Genomic DNA, 17,999 nt, shown 5'->3' on the forward strand with positions numbered 1-17,999 from the left:
GGTTGTGAGCTCCCTGGGATTCCTGACAGCCTTCCGTATACCCCAAGTAGGGTGCTACAGAAGATTCAACCCAGAGCAAGCTACAAGAAAAGCCTTCTCCCCTAGCCAAAGGTCTGGGGAAAAAGGTGATTATGACCTAATAACGTAAAATAATTTTGGCAATACCCACGCTGCTGCAGTCAAGTACCAATGCAAATGTCATATCTTTTCCACCCATGGTTTCAGGGGGTTTGAACAGAACCGATCTCCCAAATGCTTCTACTCTGCAGAAGAGAAAGTGGATTCTACTCTCATCAGATGGTGCCAGAGGTAAAGGCAGGGAGCTAACCTTCCCATCTCTGCCTAGAAGTAGCCTATGGTGTCCTGATTCCCCCCCTGCACAGCACCGGTGGGGCTGATCAGGAGTCAATTCCTCCCCATCTGGAAGAAGCAGGCGGGCTGATTCCTGCAGAGGGTGGTGTCGGTGGGCAGAGCAGAGGATGGCTGCCCATTTCCCGAGGTGGAAGTGAGCAGTGCTGCAACTCCCATGCCAGGAGAGTGTCATGGGGCCCAGCTGTGACCTAAGCCTCCACATTCTCCTGGCAGTCATAGGTCTTAATATGGCTATCAACACTGCCTTCTCCTACATCAGAGGGGACCAGAACCTCCATCTCTACCTAGCATCAAGAAGATTGAACCAGGGCCTGCGCTGTGGCACTGCTGATTAAGCCACCAAGTGATACGAGTGCCAGCATCTGACGAGGGCCAGTTCGAGTTGTCCTGGTGCTCTGTGTAACCCTGCTTTTCAAATAACGAAAGAGTGAACAAGGCAGGGCAGGTCGTGGCTAGCAGGCACTCTACTCCCCCATGCTTTGGTCTCAGTGAGACAGGGTGGGGGCAGACACCTCCATATCCAGCTGGCAGCAATGAGGCTGAACAAGGCAGCATGTGAGGCAGGGCTAGCAGACTCTCATCTCCCCCAGATGTCCTCAGTATCAGAGGAGCCCAGAGGTGTTGGCCCCGACACCTACTTGCCCTCAATGAAACACAAAAAGCCACATGCCCCCAGCCATGGACTGGTGTTACCAGAGCCCATGAGGAAGGAGGTGGCAGGAAGAACAGCTGGCATTATGCTTCCCACCTGCTCTTCCCCTGAGGTGGGCAGAGCCCAGCAGGGAAATGAGGTTCAGCCGTACCTTGCAACAACAAGGAGGTATGAGTCAACCTCTACCTCCCCTTCCCAGGTGTCACTGGGCCCAGATCATTTTCCTTCTCAGGGAGCTGACCTTACACTCCCACTCAACGGCTCATGACAGTGTACAGCAACGCCCCACTTTCACCATGACAGTCAACAGAGCTGGGGGAAGAGCTGACATTCCATCCTGCCCATATGCAATGAGGCAGAATAAGCACCCACTTTTGCTGGATGCCGTCAGTAAGGCTGAGGGGGAAGGTGAGCATACACACTCACCTGGTTCTCCAGCTACACTGCAACATCTGCTAAATAAGAAAAAACAGAATCTAAAAATGTAGAGAATACAGAGAAAATCATGTGTTTCACCAAAAACTAATAAAATTACAATTTCAATGAGAAAAAACAATCAACAGTCATTAAAATAGAAATCAAATGTTGAAATTACATAATAAGAATCTTAAATATAATGTTTTGGCACTGTTTCTAGAAGAATTGGAACGAGAAAGCTCTTCAGTCATAATGGAATCAAACCAGAAATCAGTAGCAGAAAGAGAACAGGAAAGACTTCCAAAGACTTGAAAATTAAACATCAAACTTATAAATAATTCATGAATTGAAGAAGTCTCAAAGAAAATTATGAAATCCATAGAAGTGAATCAAAATAAAACATACATAAAATACACGGAAAAGCAGACATGTGAATGAAATGTATACCACTTCATGCTATGTTAGAGAAAAGAAAATGCCTTACGCCAGTAATGTAAGTTTCAACCTAAGTAAACTAGGAAAATAATGAGAAAATAAAAAATAAGAATAAGCTCTGGAAGGATAAAAATAAGAACACAAATCAGTAAAATTAAAAACAGAAAAATTACAGTAAAGGTCAGTTAAATAAAAAACTGGCTCTATGAAAAGTAACAATAAAACTAACTTCTAACAATACTGGCAAAAACTTTAAAAAAGACAAATCACCAATATCAGAGATGAAACAGGGAGTATCACTACTTTATTATTAAAGTATTATTTAAAGTTTGAGGCCGGCGCCGTGGCTCAATAGGCTAATCCTCTGCCTTGCGGCGCCGGCACCCCGGTTCTAGTCCCGGTCAGGGCACCAGATTCTGTCCCAGTTGCTCCTCTTCCAGTCCAGCTCTCTGCTGTGGCCCGGGAGTGCAGTGGAGGATGGCCCAAGTACTTGGGCCCTGCACCCACATGGGAGACCAGGAAAAGCACTTGGCTCCCGGCTTCGGATGGGCACAGTGCGCCAGCCGTGGCGGCCACTGGAGGGTGAACCAACAGCAAAGGAAGACCTTTCTCTCTGTATCTCTCTCTCACTGTCCACTCTGCCTGTCACAATAAAATAAATAAATTTTAAAAAGTATTATTTAAAGTTTGAACAATTTTATGCTTGTAAGTTTGACAAGTTAGAAGAAATGGACAAATTCCTTGAACCAAGACTCAACCAAGATGAATGGCATAATCTGAATAGTCCTATAAAAATAAAAGGAGCCAGCATTGTGGTGCAGCAGGCTAAGCTGCCACCTGGAACACTGGCATCCCATATCAGAGCACTGGTTCAAGTCCCACCTGCTCTGCTTCTGATCCAGCTCCCTGCTAATGTGCCTCAGAAAGCAGTGGAAAACGACCCAAGGGCTTGAGCCCCTGCCACCCATGTGGGAGACCCAGAGGATGTTCCTGGCTCCTGGCTTCAGACTGGATCAGCCATGGCTGGGGCAGCCATTTGGGAAGTAAACCAGCAAATAATGGTCTCTCTCTGTCTCTCCTTCCCTCTGTAACTCTGCCTTTCAAATAAATAAATAAATAAATTTTAAAAATAGAAATGAAGAGCTGTCATGATCATAGATTTGAAAATTTTAAATTTATTTATTTTAATTTTACTTGAAAAGCAAAGAGATACACAAAGATAGACAAGAAAGAACTTCTATTCTCTGGTTACTCCCCAGATGCCCACAATAGCCAGGGTTGGGTTAGGCTGAAGCCAAGAGCCCAGAACTTAACCTAGGTCTCCCACATGCATAGCAGGGACCCAAGTACTCAGGCCATCATCTGCTGCCTCTCAGAGTGCACATCAGGAGGGAGCTGGATCAGAATTAAGGAACAAGAATCTGAACCCAGGGACTCCAGTATGGGATGTGGGCATCCCAAGCGCATCTTAACTATTGTGCCAAACACCCACTCCAGGTTTAATTCTTATCAAAAACCCCAGCAAGGTTGCTTGTGGATATAGTTAAGCTTATTCTAAGATTTATATGGAAAGCCTTAGGTCCTAGCTAAAATAATCTTGAAAAATAATTAAGTGGTAAGAATCACTCTGATACTAAGGCCTATTCCATACCTACAGTAATCACATTGGGGGTATTGGTGGAGGGACAGACATATACAGATCAATGAAAGGGAACAGAGAAACTACAAAAGTCCCCACAGAACTTCCAGACATTGGTACATGTGAAGTTCTTAAGACTTGACACTAAAAGTATAATCTATAAAAGGAAAATTGAGCCTGAAGACAATTAAAAACTTTCTCAAAAAAGGTCATGAAGAGTATAGAAAGGAAAGCTACAGGCTAAGAGGATATATCTGTAAACCTCACATCGGAGAAAAAACTAACATACAGACTATATAAAGAAATATAAAGAACTGCTTAAAAAAAAAAAAGTCCAACCAACCAGAGTGGAAAAGAGATATGCAGACACATATAAAAAGAGAATATAGAGACACTTTCAAGGCAAATAAGCAAATGAAAAGCTGACTATCATCATTAGCCATTAGAGAAATGCCTATTACAACCACAAAGAGATACCATTACACACTTGCTAGAAAGGCTAAAAATACATAATGACAATACTAATGGTGGTGAGGATGCAGACAAACTTGATCACTCATATGCTGCTGGTAGTAATGAAAAATGGCAAAACCACTCTGGAAAAGTCTGGCAGTTTCATATAGAACTAAACATGTAACTATCATATGATCTAGGAAATACACTGATAGGCATTTATCCCACAGTAATAAAAACTTAACTGTACATGAATGTTCAGAGAAGCTTTACTCATAACAGTGCCAATACCCTGGTATGTCCTTGACCATGGAATGCTTTCACTCAGCACCTGAAAGGAATACACCATTGATATGCACCACAACCTGGACAGAACTGAAAGGAACTATGCCGACTGAAAGAAGCCAACTCTAGAAGGTTACATACTATAAAATTTCATTACACAACTCTCTTGAAATGACAAAATTACATCCGGGGAACACATTTATGACCAGAGTCACAGCTGCAGGTGGGCTTGGAAATGGGAAGGACCTTGTGCTGACAGAACCGTTCTGCATTTGGCCCATAAAAATGTTAATATATTCTAGCTGCGATGTTACTATTATTATATAGTTTTTCAGGTTGTTATTTTTGATAGAAACCAGGTAAAGATAAATAGGATCCCTCTGTATTATTTCTTACAACTCCCTGTGAAAGCATAATAATCTCAACATTTTAACTAAAAATGTAAATATAATCAAAGAAAAAAGCTGCTAGGCAGGCCTGAGCCAAGGCCACCTACTGGAGGTCAAGGCCAAGGAAGAGAAAGCAACTAGGGGTACATGATGTTTGTCTCGCAGGGTACAGGCCCCATGGGGAAAAACACTGAGCTGAGTGATGGCTGGGAAGCATGGGGAAGATTGGTTAAGAAAAAGAGGACTGGGTAAATAGGTAAACATACTAAGAATGGTAAGAGCCAAATTTCTTATTCCTGGAGATTATAAATGTAAGACTGGGAAAATCTGGAATTATAGTAAAATAATGTTGGATTAGAATTGGAAATATGAACATGAACTCAGGGTTTTCTTTTTCTTTTAAAGTTTATTTATTTATTTGAAAGGCAGAGATACAGAGAGAGAGAGAGAGATCGCTCTTCCATCCACTGGTTCACTCCCCAAATGGGTACAATAGCTGGGGCTGGGCCAGGCCAAAGCCAGGAGCCTAGAACTCCATCCAGGTCTTAGCAGGGAGCTGGATTGGAACTAGGGTAGCCAGGACTTGAACCAGTGCCCATATGGGATGCCAGCACTGCAGGCAGAACTTAACCTGCTAGGCCACAACACTGGCCCCAAACTCAGGGTCTTTGATGTAAACTGACAGAGAAATAAATACACATGTGAAAGTGGACAGATACATATGAACAAGCTGGGAATACTCATCTGAAATGTTTAAGATCAAAAGTGTTTCCAACTTCAGAGTTGTTTTGGATTTTGGAATATTTGCATAGAATTCACGGGCTGAGTATCCCTAATCTGAAAATTCAAAATCTGAAATGCTCTGAAATCCAAAACTTTTGGACTATCACATCAATACAGATGTATAATATTCATTTCCTAGATTTGTTCCCTGAGAGGACTTGGAACATGACAGTCTGGAGTACTGAATATGCCCAAATCTTAGTTCCTAAGTACCATTTGTTCCCCCATTAAAAACAATCAGAGCTCCTTGGAGAAAGCGCTGATTTCAGGGTCGGGCAGGGAAAGAACAAGATGAGGTGGAAGACTTGGCTGTACAAGAAAGTGGAGAATGCAGGAATGGGGCAAGAGGACACTGCAAATAGCCTAAAGGGGTTCTTACTAGCCAAATATGGGAAGCTTCAAAATAAATGACAGTGGGAAAATTACATTCCACTGGATAAAACAGGAGTCCACACTGGAATAAATAATTGAACAAATGAGTAGAAAATACTTCTGTATAGTAGGATGCCAACTAATAAATGCAGAGGGAATGATGGAATTAGAAAACTTCCACTTAGTTATCTATCATAGTAATAATTAATTTGGGCAAGAAACATCAATGGATGCTAAAATCACTAGGTGGCTGGGGGCCGGCACTGTGGCACAGCAGGTAAAGCCGCCATTTGCAGTACCAGCATCCCATATGGACACCAGTTCGAGTCTGGCTGCTCCACTTTTAATCCAGCTCTCTGCTATGGCCTGGGAAAGCAGTAGAAGATGGCCCAAGTCCTTGGGCCCCTGCACCTGTGTGGGAGACTGGGAAGAAGCTCCTGGCTTTGGATCGGTGCAGCTCCGGCCGATGCGGCCATCTGGGAGTGAACCAACAGATGGAAGACCTCTCTCTCTCTCTCTGCCTCTCCTCTCTGTGTAACTCTGACTTTCAAATAAATAAATAAATCTTTTTAAAAAATAAAAAATAAAATCACTAGGTGGAAGTTGGCTGCGGAACAGGATATCAACAGAACTTCAAAACATATCTCCATAAAATATTAATTATGAAGAGAAAAATAATAATTTATAATGGATAACTTTTGGCAGATACACTTTGCTGAAGTGGTCAAACCTCACGTTTCCACTGATGGGGCAAAATGACATCTTGGGTCACCTGATGTGATACAGACAGAAAAGCATGGTCATTTCTGTGACATTTTTACCAGAAATGTATAACCTCAGTCTTATCATGAGGAAACAGCAGACAGACCCAAAATGAGGAACATGCTACAAAATAACTAGCCTGTAAACTTAAAAACTGGCAGTCATTAAGGTCAAGAAAGGACCAATCAAGGTCCTTGAAAGAGACTGAAAAATCTTTATGAGAATTCTTTGCTAATAAAGCATATTATTAAGAGAGCTGTCAAAACTTGAATGGGATGGCCGGCGCTGCGGCTCACTAGGCTAATCCTCCACCTGTGGCGCCGGCACCCTGGGTTCTAGTCCCGGTTGGGGCGCCGGTTCTGTCCCAGTTGTTCCTCTTCCAGTCCAGCTCTCTGCTGTGGTCTGGGAGTGCAGTGGAGGATGGCCCAGGTCCTAGGGCCCTACACTCACATGGGACACCAGAAGAGGTACCTGGCTCCTGGCTTCGGATCGGCGTGGTGTGCCGGCCACAGCGCACCGGCCGTAGCAGCCATTGGGAGGTGAACCAATGGAAAAGGAAAGGCCGGCGCCGCGGCTCACTAGGCTAATCCTCCACCTTGCGGCGCCGGCACACCGGGTTCTAGTCCCGGTTGGGGCGCCGGATTCTGTCCCGGTTGCCCCTCTTCCAGGCCAGCTCTCTGCTATGGCCAGGGAGTGCAGTGGAGGATGGCCCAGGTGCTTGGGGCCCTGCACCCCATGGGAGACCAGGAAAAAGCACCTGGCTCCTGGCTCCTGCCATTGGATCAGCGCGGTGCGCCGGCCACAGCGCACCAGCTGCGGCGGCCATTGGAGGGTGAACCAACGGCAAAGGAAGACCTTTCTCTCTGTCTCTCTCTCACTGTCCACTCTGCCTGTCAAAAAAAAAAAAAAAAGAAAGAAAAGAAAAGGAAGACCTTTCTCTCTGTCTCGCTCTCTCACTGTCCCACTCTGTCAAAAAAACAAAACAAAAAAACTTGAATGGGAGTCTCTGGCTGAATGACCTATAGGTTTTTTGTGTGTGTGTGCACTGTGTTTTTCTTCTAATTTTTCTGTAAGTTCAAAAAATCATTTCAGAACAAGAAGTTCACATCCCAAAAACGAGAAAGCCAGACAGCAGGGGCATCCTGATGGGATAATATGGCGCCACCCACAAAATATTTTTGTTAATTAAAAAAACCCAACAGTCTGACTAGACTCCACATCTGTCTACCAATTTATAGGAAATGCCACATGGATATAATCAGTAAAACAGATCCTGGCAAACTGTACAGGGCAAAAACACCTTAATTTCTTCAACAAATAAAGTGTAAGAAAAAAAGAGAGGGGGAAATCTAAGTTTAAGAGATTTACGCTATACAGCAACCACTTACAGTATACTGGCCTCTTTTGGATCCCAATTCAGACACACAAGGGTATTTCAAAAAGTTAACAGAAAACATGTATTATGAAAAAATTGTTGCACTAAAACTTTTCATTCCATGTGTCCATGAACTTTTTGAAGTATTCTGTGTGTGTGTGTGTAAATACACCATATATAAACTAGGCCTATGATATATAACTACGAAATAATTAGCAATTTGAACACCGTGCAGGTACTTGATATTAATCATTCATTATTATTTTAGTTGTTATAATGATTATGTAACCATTTAACAAATAAAATGACACAAAGCCTTGAATTTGCTTCAAAATATGGATGGTAGGGAAGTGAGTGGAGAAGCAAGTGACTGAGATGCTAAAGCAGACTGATGGCACATTTTAGTGGAATGATATGTACACAGGGATCTTTATTTTACTCTGTATACTTCAGTAACATTTGAAATTGCCCTATGAAAAATGTTTTTTAAGCAGTAGAACCATTATTTAAATCTATGTCTGTCTCATTCTAAAACTTGATAAATTTCCTATTTTCTGCCCCAATTACATTTCCCCATTAGCCAACATTAAAAAAACACTGTCTTGGGCCAACGCCGTGGCTCACTTGGTCAATCCTCCACCTGTGGTGCTGGCATCCCATATGTGTGCTGGGTTCTAGTCCTGGTTGTTCCTCTTCCAGCCCCGCTCTCTGCTGTGGCCTGGGAAGGCAGTGGAGGATGGCCCAAGTGCTTGGGACCCTGCGACTGCATAAGAGACCAGGAGGAAGCACCTGACTCCTGGCTTCAGATCGGCGCAGTGCCAGCCGTTGCAGCCAGTTGGGGAGTGAACCAACAGAAGGAAGACCTCTCTCTCTGCCTTTCTTCTCTCTGTGTAACTCTGACTTTCAAATAAATAAATAAAATCTTCAAAAAAACAAAACAAAACAAAAACAAAAACTACCGTCTAGCCTCAAACCTAATAAAGCATAAATGACTATCTTTGTAGATGAAATATATTTTAAGAAAGTAAGATACAAAGTAAATTTTATTTTTCCAAGTTCCCTAGTTAAAAGTCAGCTATAGTTATACTGTGAAAAAATTTTAATTAAGATTTTTGGAAAGGTAAAAAAAATCAGCTTTTCTAGTGGATCACAATGGAAGAAGTGGTACAACCTTCCTGGGGTTATATGGAAAGGTATAAGGATTTCTGGTTGTCACTGGTACCTGGGGACACTGCTGAATTTAGTGGGTGGGGCCAGGGACAGGAATATCTTTGGTACTGAGGTCTCTGAAGTTCAGGGAAGAGCTACTCACCCCAAATACCAACAGGGTCCTGCTGAGAATCACCACCTAAGAAGGAACATCCTAACAGAAGGTACAAGAGGGAAAAAGTCTGGAGTGTTACTCAGGGGGAAAATGTACATTATTCTACAAGGGAAGCAGCAAGTTGACATCATTACTGTATTTGTTTTAGACAGCATTTCTTTCTGAGACCAGAAGACCAAGATAGAGTAAGTCTGGCACACAAAAGATGTACACAAATGGTAGTCATCAGCTGTATTAGCACTTTCAGAGTCAGACACAGCAAAGACAGATGAAGGACAATCTATGAGGCTCCTCAATGGGGAAACACTGGATTTCTTGAAGAAAGAGAGCTCCCTCTGGTGGGGTGGTCAGAGCCCAACAAGAACACAACTGACAACCGATGGTTCCCAGTGCTGAACTCCAATACCTCTAGTTTGACGCTTAATGCTTTACTCTTCCTTTATGATCTGATCCATACTTTAGGCAAGGAATTCTTCAAAGTTCCCTATACAGTAAAACAAAAGTGAACCTGGGTAAAGCCCAGATTGAGCGTTCAGAAGGTACTGCAAAGGGTATTGCCAAGAAAAATTACTCAATGCTGGCCGCCGGCTGCTGGTGGCAGAAAGACCAGCACTGCTCAAGTGGAATCAGGTGGCTCCCTGCTCAGACTGCAGCAGAAAAGAGGGGCAAGTGCGGCAACAGGAGTCCAAGCGTGCTTCCTTGCCTACCATGCCACAGAAAAATGAAAACAGTGGGAAGGCACCTGAGGACAGGAAAAGTAGGGCTTCAGAGGTTCTGAATGTGCTTTCTAAGTGGCACCCGCAAGTAATTTTTTTTTTTTTTTTGACAGGCAGAGTGGACAGTGAGAGAGAGAGAGAGACAGAGAGAAAGGTCTTCCTTTGCCGTTGGTTCACCCTCCAGTGGCCGCCATGGCTGCCGCAGCCGGCGCACCGCGTTGATCCAATAGCAGGAGCCAGGTACTTATCCTGGTCTCTCATGGGGTGCAGGGCCCAAGCACTTAGGCCATCCTCCACTGCACTCCCTGGCCACAGCAGAGAGCTGGCCTGGAAGAGGGGCAACCGGGACAGAATCCAGCGCCCCGACCAGGACTAGAACCCGGTGTGCCGGCGCCGCAAGGCGGAGGATTAGCCTAGTGAGCCGCGGCGCCGGCCATCTGCAAGTAATTTAAAGAGAAAGAAATAAAAGCTGGATTCACAAATAGGTGCTTGAGGCAGAAATACATACTTCATCTCAGTCTAAAATAATGCAGGAGACAAACAGCATTGCGAACAATTCCTCTTAACAGGACAGCATCATTACTCAGGGTTTTTTTAATTTAAAAAATGTGTTTAACTGAGAGGGAGAGACAGAGATCAAGAGAGCTCCCACCTACTGACTCATTCCTCAAATAGCTGCAAAGGCCAGGGCTGGGCTGAAGCCAGAGCCAAAGCTGGGAACTAAATCCCACTTTCTCACTTGGGTGGCAGGAACCCAACCACTTGAGCCATCGCCGCTGCCTGCCAGGGTCTGCATTAGCAGGAAGCTGGAGTCAGAAGCCAAAGCTGGGACTCAAACCCACGTACTCTGATAGGGGATGTGAGCATCTTGACCGTGAGGATAAATGCCCCCTACTTTCTCAGAGATTTGAAAAGGAATTCTAACAGGTCAAAACAGGAAGGCAGAAAGAAACAAAAACCTGTAAATAATACCCACAACTTGAGATCCAGTAGGTATAGAGCCTTTCCTTTTATGTCCTTTCAGAGTTACTTTTATTAAACACCACTTTTCTTAGAGGCATAGAAAGTGTGTTGAAGAGGTTCAGTGTTGCGGTGAAGTGAGCTAAGCCTGCAGTCCCAGAGGCTCCACTTCCAATCCAGCTTCCTTCTAAAGTGCCTGAAAGGCCGTGAAGATGGCCCAATGGATTGGGACCCTGTCACTCATGTGGGAGGCCTGGCTAGAGTTTCTGTCTCCTGGCTTTCAGCTGGTCCACAGCTGGTTGTGGCATACATTTAGGTAGTAAACTGGGGAATGGAAGAGCTCTCTTCCTTTCAAATAAATAAAAATCTGTTCCAAAAAAAAATAATTAAAGAGATATTACCTTCCATGTTTGCAGCATACCCACTGTTATTCACCAACATGGAATATGGTTGTTGGTTTTGAGGTAAGACTCCTGCAGCCATGATAGCCTGTTGGGAAAAAAAAAATTATTTTTAAAGTTTGCCTTGGGATATTCTTTACAAATCACTTATAATAAACTAGATCTCTGCTGTCCATTACAGCAGTCATTAGTTAAGTGTTTACTAATAATTGAATTGTGTCTGGTTCAGGCTGAGCTGTGCTATAAGAATAAAATACAAAATTTTGAAGATTTAGCACAAAAATGTGTAAACGTCTCACTAATGATTTTTACAGATTAAACACTGAAATGTTTTTGAACACTGGGTTAAAAAAATAATAAGAAATTATTGGCCGGTGCCGTGGCTCACTTGGCTAATCCTCCGCCTGCGGTGCCGGCACCCCAGGTTCTAGTCCCGGTTGGGGCACCAGATTCTGTTCCAGTTGCTCCTCTTCCAGTACAGCTCTATGCTGTAGCCTGGGAAGGCAGTGGAGGATGGCCCAAGTGCTTGGGCCCTGCACCTGCATGGGAGACCAGGAGGAAGCACCTGGCTTCGGATAATTTCTTTTAAAATTTTAATGTTATTTTTTTAACTTACTTAATACATGACTCATATAAGCTGGATAGTAAGGACATTACAAAGAAAAGACATACTCTCTTTTATGTATGTATAGTGCCTATGGGGAAGATAAGATGTAGACATAAATAATGCTAATAAGTGCTAAGTGTCACAAGCCAGGCTGGGGCAAGGAGGAAGGCTGCGCAGCCTGAGGGTAGGCAGACAGCTTCAGGGAGGAATCAGCATTTTAACAAGGCTCAAGGAGTAATACTTATTGTAGACATGAGGGTATACTAGGCAACTGAGATGAAACCTTCACTCTACTGAGGAACAGAATTCTACCAAATGATAGTCTGCTGCATTTGAAGGACATTAATTGGTAGTTAACAGTCTTCATCAGGCTCATGCTAAATTATACATGAGTACTTTATGGGCTGGCGCTGTGGTGCAGTGGGTTAACGCCCTGGCCTGAAGCACCAGCATCCCATATGGGATGCTGTTCAAGACCCGGCTGCTCCAATTCCGACCCAGATCTCTGCTGTGGCCTGGGAGAGCAGTAGAAGATGGCCCAAGTCCTTGGGCCCCTGTACCCGTGTGGGGGACCCAGAAGGAGCTCCTGGCTTTGGATCAGCACAGCTCTGGCTATTGCAGCCAATTGGGGAGTGAACCATTAGTTGGAAACCTCTGCCTCTCCTCTTTGGTGTAACTCTTTCAAATAAATAAATATTTTTTTTTAAAAAAAAGTACTTTAAAAAGCTGTGGAAAAATGGAATTAAAAGATAAGTTTAGGGGCCAGCACTGTGGCATAGCAGGTAAAGCCACCACCTGCAGTGTCAGCATCCCATATGGGCACTGGTTCAAGTCCCAGCTGCTCCACTTCCAATCCAGCTCTCTGCTATTGCCTGAGAAAGCAGCAGAAGATGACCCAAGTCCTTAGGAGGAGGCTTGGAAGAAGCTCATGGCTTTGGATCGGCCTAACTCTGGCTGTTTCAGCCATTTAGGGAGTGAACCACCAGATGGAATACCTTCTCTCTTTCTCTCTCTTTGCCTCTCTGTAACTCTGCCTTTAAAATAAATAAATAATCTTAAAAACAAAGTTGTTTATTTTTGGTATAAAATTTTGAAACCCATACATCAGTTTTTCATAATACATTTTTCCATGAACTTTTGAAGATCCCTCATATGCATGGATTTCAATTTTTCCCAAATGAACTTTTAATTACCTTTTCCACTAACTTTTTGAAGTACCTTCATATGGCTAACTGACTGCTGCTTTGCTCAAATGATAGGGTTCCCAGTAAGGATTAAGCAAATCTTCTATATGTCCAAAAAAAAAAAAAAAACCACCAGAAATGATCATCTTCCTTCAGGTCTTACTATGTGCTAGACACAAATATTAAATTACCTTTTTATAACAGTAACTCTACAAAGTAGCTATTAGCCCTTTTTACAGAGCTGTGAAATTATTTCGTTGGGTCATTATGCACACTGAATACCAGGGTAGCAGCTGATACCATCTTTTGTTTTAGAGTTTAGTGTTTTTCACTATTACACAGTTGAAAATGAAAGGAGTTCAGGGCCAGCGCCGCGGCTCACTAGGCTAATCCTCCGCCTATGGCACTGGCACACCAGGTTCTAGTCCCGGTTGGGGCGCTGGTTCTGTCCCGGTTGTTCCTCTTCCAGTCCCGCTCTCTGCTGTGGCCCGGGAGTGCAGTGGAGGATGGCCCAAGTCCTTGGGCCCTGCACCCGCATGGGAGACCAGGAAGAAGCACCTGGCTCCTGGCTTCAGATCGGCGCAGCGTAGCAGCCAATTGGGGGGTGAACCAACAGAAGGAAGACCCTTCTCTCTCTCTCTCTCTAACTCTGCCTGTCAAAAAAAATGAAAGGAGTTCTAATAAAGATGATGCAAACATTTTGTAAACAAACACATTTTGTAAAACAATTCAGTAGTCACAGACTAACTGTAGCTCAACTTAAGTACTGAGGAAAACAATAACAAGTAAGTTGTGAAATTTTATATAGTTATTTTCATGAAGTGCAACCACATAACCCAGAGAAGTTTATAGAGTTGACCATGGTACAACAGAAAATCATACAATGCTAAGTGCTTTTTTCTAACAATAGTAACATTTCTTTTTTTATTTTTTTATTTTATTTTTTTATTTTTGACAGGCAGAGTGGACAGTGAGAGAGAGAGACAGAGAGAAAGGTCTTCCTTTGCCGTTGGTTCACCCTCCAATGGCCGCCGCTGCAGCCGGCGCACCGCGCTGATCCGATGGCAGGAGCCAGGATCCAGGTGCTTTTCCTGGTCTCCCATGGGGTGCAGGGCCCAAGCACCTGGGCCATCCTCCACTGCACTCCCTGGCCATAGCAGAGAGCTGGCCTGGAAGAGGGGCAACCGGGACAGAATCCGGCGCCCTGACCGGGACTAGAACCCGGTGTGCCGGCGCCGCAAGGTGGAGGATTAGCCTATTGAGCCACGGCGCCGGCAGTAACATTTCTTTACCAAATCATATTTATTTTTGGAGCATCAATGATTAGGGAGCCAACACTAATTTGATTGATTTATTAAATGATTTTAATTTTTTAAAAGGCTCTAAAAATCTGTTGAAACTTCTTGCACTGATAAACGAACAGTGGTTATTCAATTCAGCCCCAACTGATATTTTTCTTGGAACATCTGTTCATTTGTTAGAAAAACAATCACTTCACGAATTTCTGATTCTTTGAAAATGTCCACTAAAATTTATTTATAAAATAAAATTGTATTAAAAAGTTTCTTCATCTACTTGAAAGGCAGAGTAACAAAAAGAGCCAAGATAAAGTGATCTTCCATCTGCTGGTTCACTCCCCAAATGCAGATCTAAAAGAACAAAACTTAAAATCTAAAGTCCTATTTGAGGAAGCTGTTCTTTCAAAAGAAATATAGGAATTAAAATCATAACAGTGACCTAAAATGCCATTAAAAAGAAGAATGCTTTCTATAATTAATAATGTTGCAAATTGAGTATAATACTAATTAATGCAAAATACTATGTTGTGCCTAACATTTAAAATGAGTATTACATAAAGACAGGAAGTAAAAGGACTAATGGAACAAGTTGTTTCAGGAAACTCATTAGCGAACACTTAGCTTCAAAGAATGACCATTAAAATTACACTTAGAGGAAACATTTTCACCACAGTACTTTTTATAAAATTGGACTGTTCTCTTAAACATATTTTGATGAGCAAAACAATTATTACCATACAAGAGCAATTTTTAAAAGTCTGTGGAAAATGGAATTCAAAGATAATGTTTATGTGGTTGCAAAACATTTTGAAATTCCTACACACAGCTATTAGAATCATGGAATTTTGGAGCAGTTGGAATTCTAGCCCTGATTATTTCATAAAAGCTTTTTTAAATTTCAGAAGCAGAGAGAGAGAGAGAGAGAGAGAGAGAGAGAGAGAGAATCATTCCTACCCACTTATTCACTCCCCCAAGGCCCTCAACTGCCACCAGCTGGGGCTGAATTTGTAGCCAGAATGCAATCCAGGTCTCAGACTATCTTCAGAATTTGTCTCAGAAGCTCAAGGTCTGTGTGAACAACTGCAGGACGCCACCGCATATGTAGGCATGGTAGCTGGAGACTCCTCATAATGCTGTACTCTGGTTTCCACCCACTGCTCCCATGTCTGCCCACACAGAATACACTTCCTTCCCACACAGATCTAGAGCTGGTGACGATGGTCCCCCGAGATGGTCTTCATCAGCTCCTTTTACCAGTCTTCACCTGGAATGATTCTAGACCCTGTCACCAGCCTGGGTGCCTGATCTTATTTACACGCTAATGTCATTACTACGCTGGACCCCAGAACTGGTGGTATGGTGCAGCAGGTCGGGCTGCCAGCTGCAACACTGGCATGCTATACTGGAGTGCAGGTTGAAGTCCTGGTAGTTCCACTTCTCACCCAGCTTCCTGCTGGTGCACCTGGGAAGGCAGCCAGATGATGGTCCAACCACTTGGGCCTTGCCACCCAACTGGGAGAACAGGATATAATTCTGGACTCGTGGCTTTGGCTTGGCCCAGCCCCCGCCACTGTAGCCATTTGGGGAGCGAACCAGCAGATGAAAGATCTCTTTCTGTGTTTCTCCCCTCTGTGTCACTCTTTCCAATAAATAAAATCTTTTAAAAATATGCTAGTCCCCAGAGTTGACATCTTACCCCCATAAGAACAAAAATGGTCACCTCCTTCATCTCGCGCTCCCCTGCACAGCAGATGTGTCTCGTCATCACATTAGTATTTTCAGCAGTCTCAAGACCCATCAGGATACATCAACAAAGAAAAAGCTGGCTACAAATGATTTGCAAGACACTTTAAGGTTAAGAATCAGAAATTCATTGGGGATAATTAAACATATGTGAGTTAAAAGTGAATAAACAGCACGTAATGAAAGTAAAAGCCTCCATCCCTTATCCTCCCAGCCAAAGTTTCTTCCCCAGAGGTAAATGCTCTGGTTATCCTGGGAGATACTCACTACAGCTAGGTCCCATACAACTGAATGCCTGCTATTAAAAGTAAGGAAACTGCCTAGTTTTATCCTATTTCTCACCATGCCAAACTTTCCCTTGCCCCCATTTAATATATCACAATATTTTATTTTAAAGATGTATTTATTTACCTGAAAGTATGATAAAGAGTGGGGGGAGTGGGAGGGAGGGGAAGGGATATCTCACCAGCTGGTTCACTCCCTCAAATGTCTGCAACAGCTGGCACTGGACTGGGCCAAAGCCAGGAGCCAGGAACTCTATCCAGGTCTACTACATAAGTGGCTGGAGTCCAAGGAATTGGGCCATCATCCAATGCCTCCCAAGCACATTAGCAGAAGGTGGACTGGAAGTATCAAATAGCCAGGACTTGAACTAAGCACTCCAATAAGACACGCAGGTGTCCCAAGGGGTGGCTTAACTCATTGTGCCACAAAGCTCACCCCCATCACAGTATTTTAACAACTTCTAATGTGCTTTAATCACTACTTACTCTGTCAATTTTGATTCTATGTAAAACAGATAAATCAGTTAACCTGTATCACTGTTCACTCTTCTATTATTAAGTTCTTCCAACTATATCATTTCTTTTATATTGAGATTTTAACTTTTTTAATTTAAACCTACTGTATTGTTCTAGGACATTTACAATGAGTTATTAACTTTTTTTAATGGAAAATGTTTATTGTCAGGTGGGGGAAACCCAATAGGCTGCCTCCCCAGAGCTATTAAATTTTTAAAAAAAATTATTTATTTATTTATTTGAAAGCCAGAATTACACAGAGAGGGGGAAGAGACAGAGAGAAAGAGATCTTCCATCCACTGGTTTGCTCCCCAAATGGCCACAACAGCCAGGGATATGCTAGGCCAAAGCCAGGAGCCAGGAGCTTCATCTAGGTCTCCAATATGGGTGGCAGTGTCCCAAACACTTGGGCCATCTTCCGTTGTTTTTCCCAGGCTATTAGCAGGGAGCTGGATCACAGGTGGAGCAGGGGCTGGTGCTGTGGTGTAATGGGTTATGCTACCATCTGCAGCCCATATGGGTGCTGGTTTGCGTCGTGGCCGCTCCACTTCTGATCTAGCTCACTGCCAATGTGCCTGGAAAAGCAGCAGAGGATAGCCAACAGCTTGGTCCTTGCACTCATGTGGGAGACCGGGATGAAGCTCCTGGCTCTGGCCTGGCCCAACCCCAGCCGTTACAGCAGATGGAAGACCTCTTTCTTTCTCTTTCCTTGTCTCTCCCCCCCACCCCCAACTCTGCCTTTCAAATTTAAAAACAAACAAAACAAAACAAAACAAACAAACAAAAAACAAGAAGTAGAGCAGCCTGGGACATGAACTGGAGCCCATGTGGGATGCAGGCGGCAGCTTTTACCTGCTATGCCACAACACTGGCCCCGAGACTGTCAACTTTGAAGTTTCATTTTTCAGTTTCATGTCATTTTGTCATGCTTTTACTTTAAAATTTAAGATAAAATACAATTAAATTATTGTATTCTGTACACACATTTTAAAGAAAACCAAGTACTGTGCTTGAACACAAGAAGTATAATAC

General features: G+C 43.4%; 1 protein-coding gene across 3 annotated transcripts in view; it reads right to left on the bottom strand.

The window, feature by feature from the left end:
* PTPDC1 (protein tyrosine phosphatase domain containing 1) overlaps positions 1 to 17,999 on the bottom strand; it is a 103,800-nt gene that overhangs the window by 58,230 nt on the left and 27,571 nt on the right. For 2 of the 3 annotated variants that reach the window (XM_008257292.5, XM_089336030.1), the window contains exon 2: positions 11,336 to 11,423. The exons of the other annotated variant lie outside the window; for it this stretch is intronic. In XM_008257292.5, coding sequence (XP_008255514.1) covers positions 11,336 to 11,417 — 82 coding nt within the window. In that variant the 5' untranslated portion in view covers positions 11,418 to 11,423. The remainder of the gene's footprint in view (positions 1 to 11,335; positions 11,424 to 17,999) is intronic. 3 annotated transcript variants of the gene reach the window in all.

This window comes from Oryctolagus cuniculus, chromosome 1, assembly GCF_051225735.1.
Source record: "Oryctolagus cuniculus isolate XC-2025 breed Fujian yellow rabbit chromosome 1, ASM5122573v1, whole genome shotgun sequence".
NCBI classification, from domain to species: Eukaryota; Metazoa; Chordata; class Mammalia; order Lagomorpha; family Leporidae; genus Oryctolagus; species Oryctolagus cuniculus.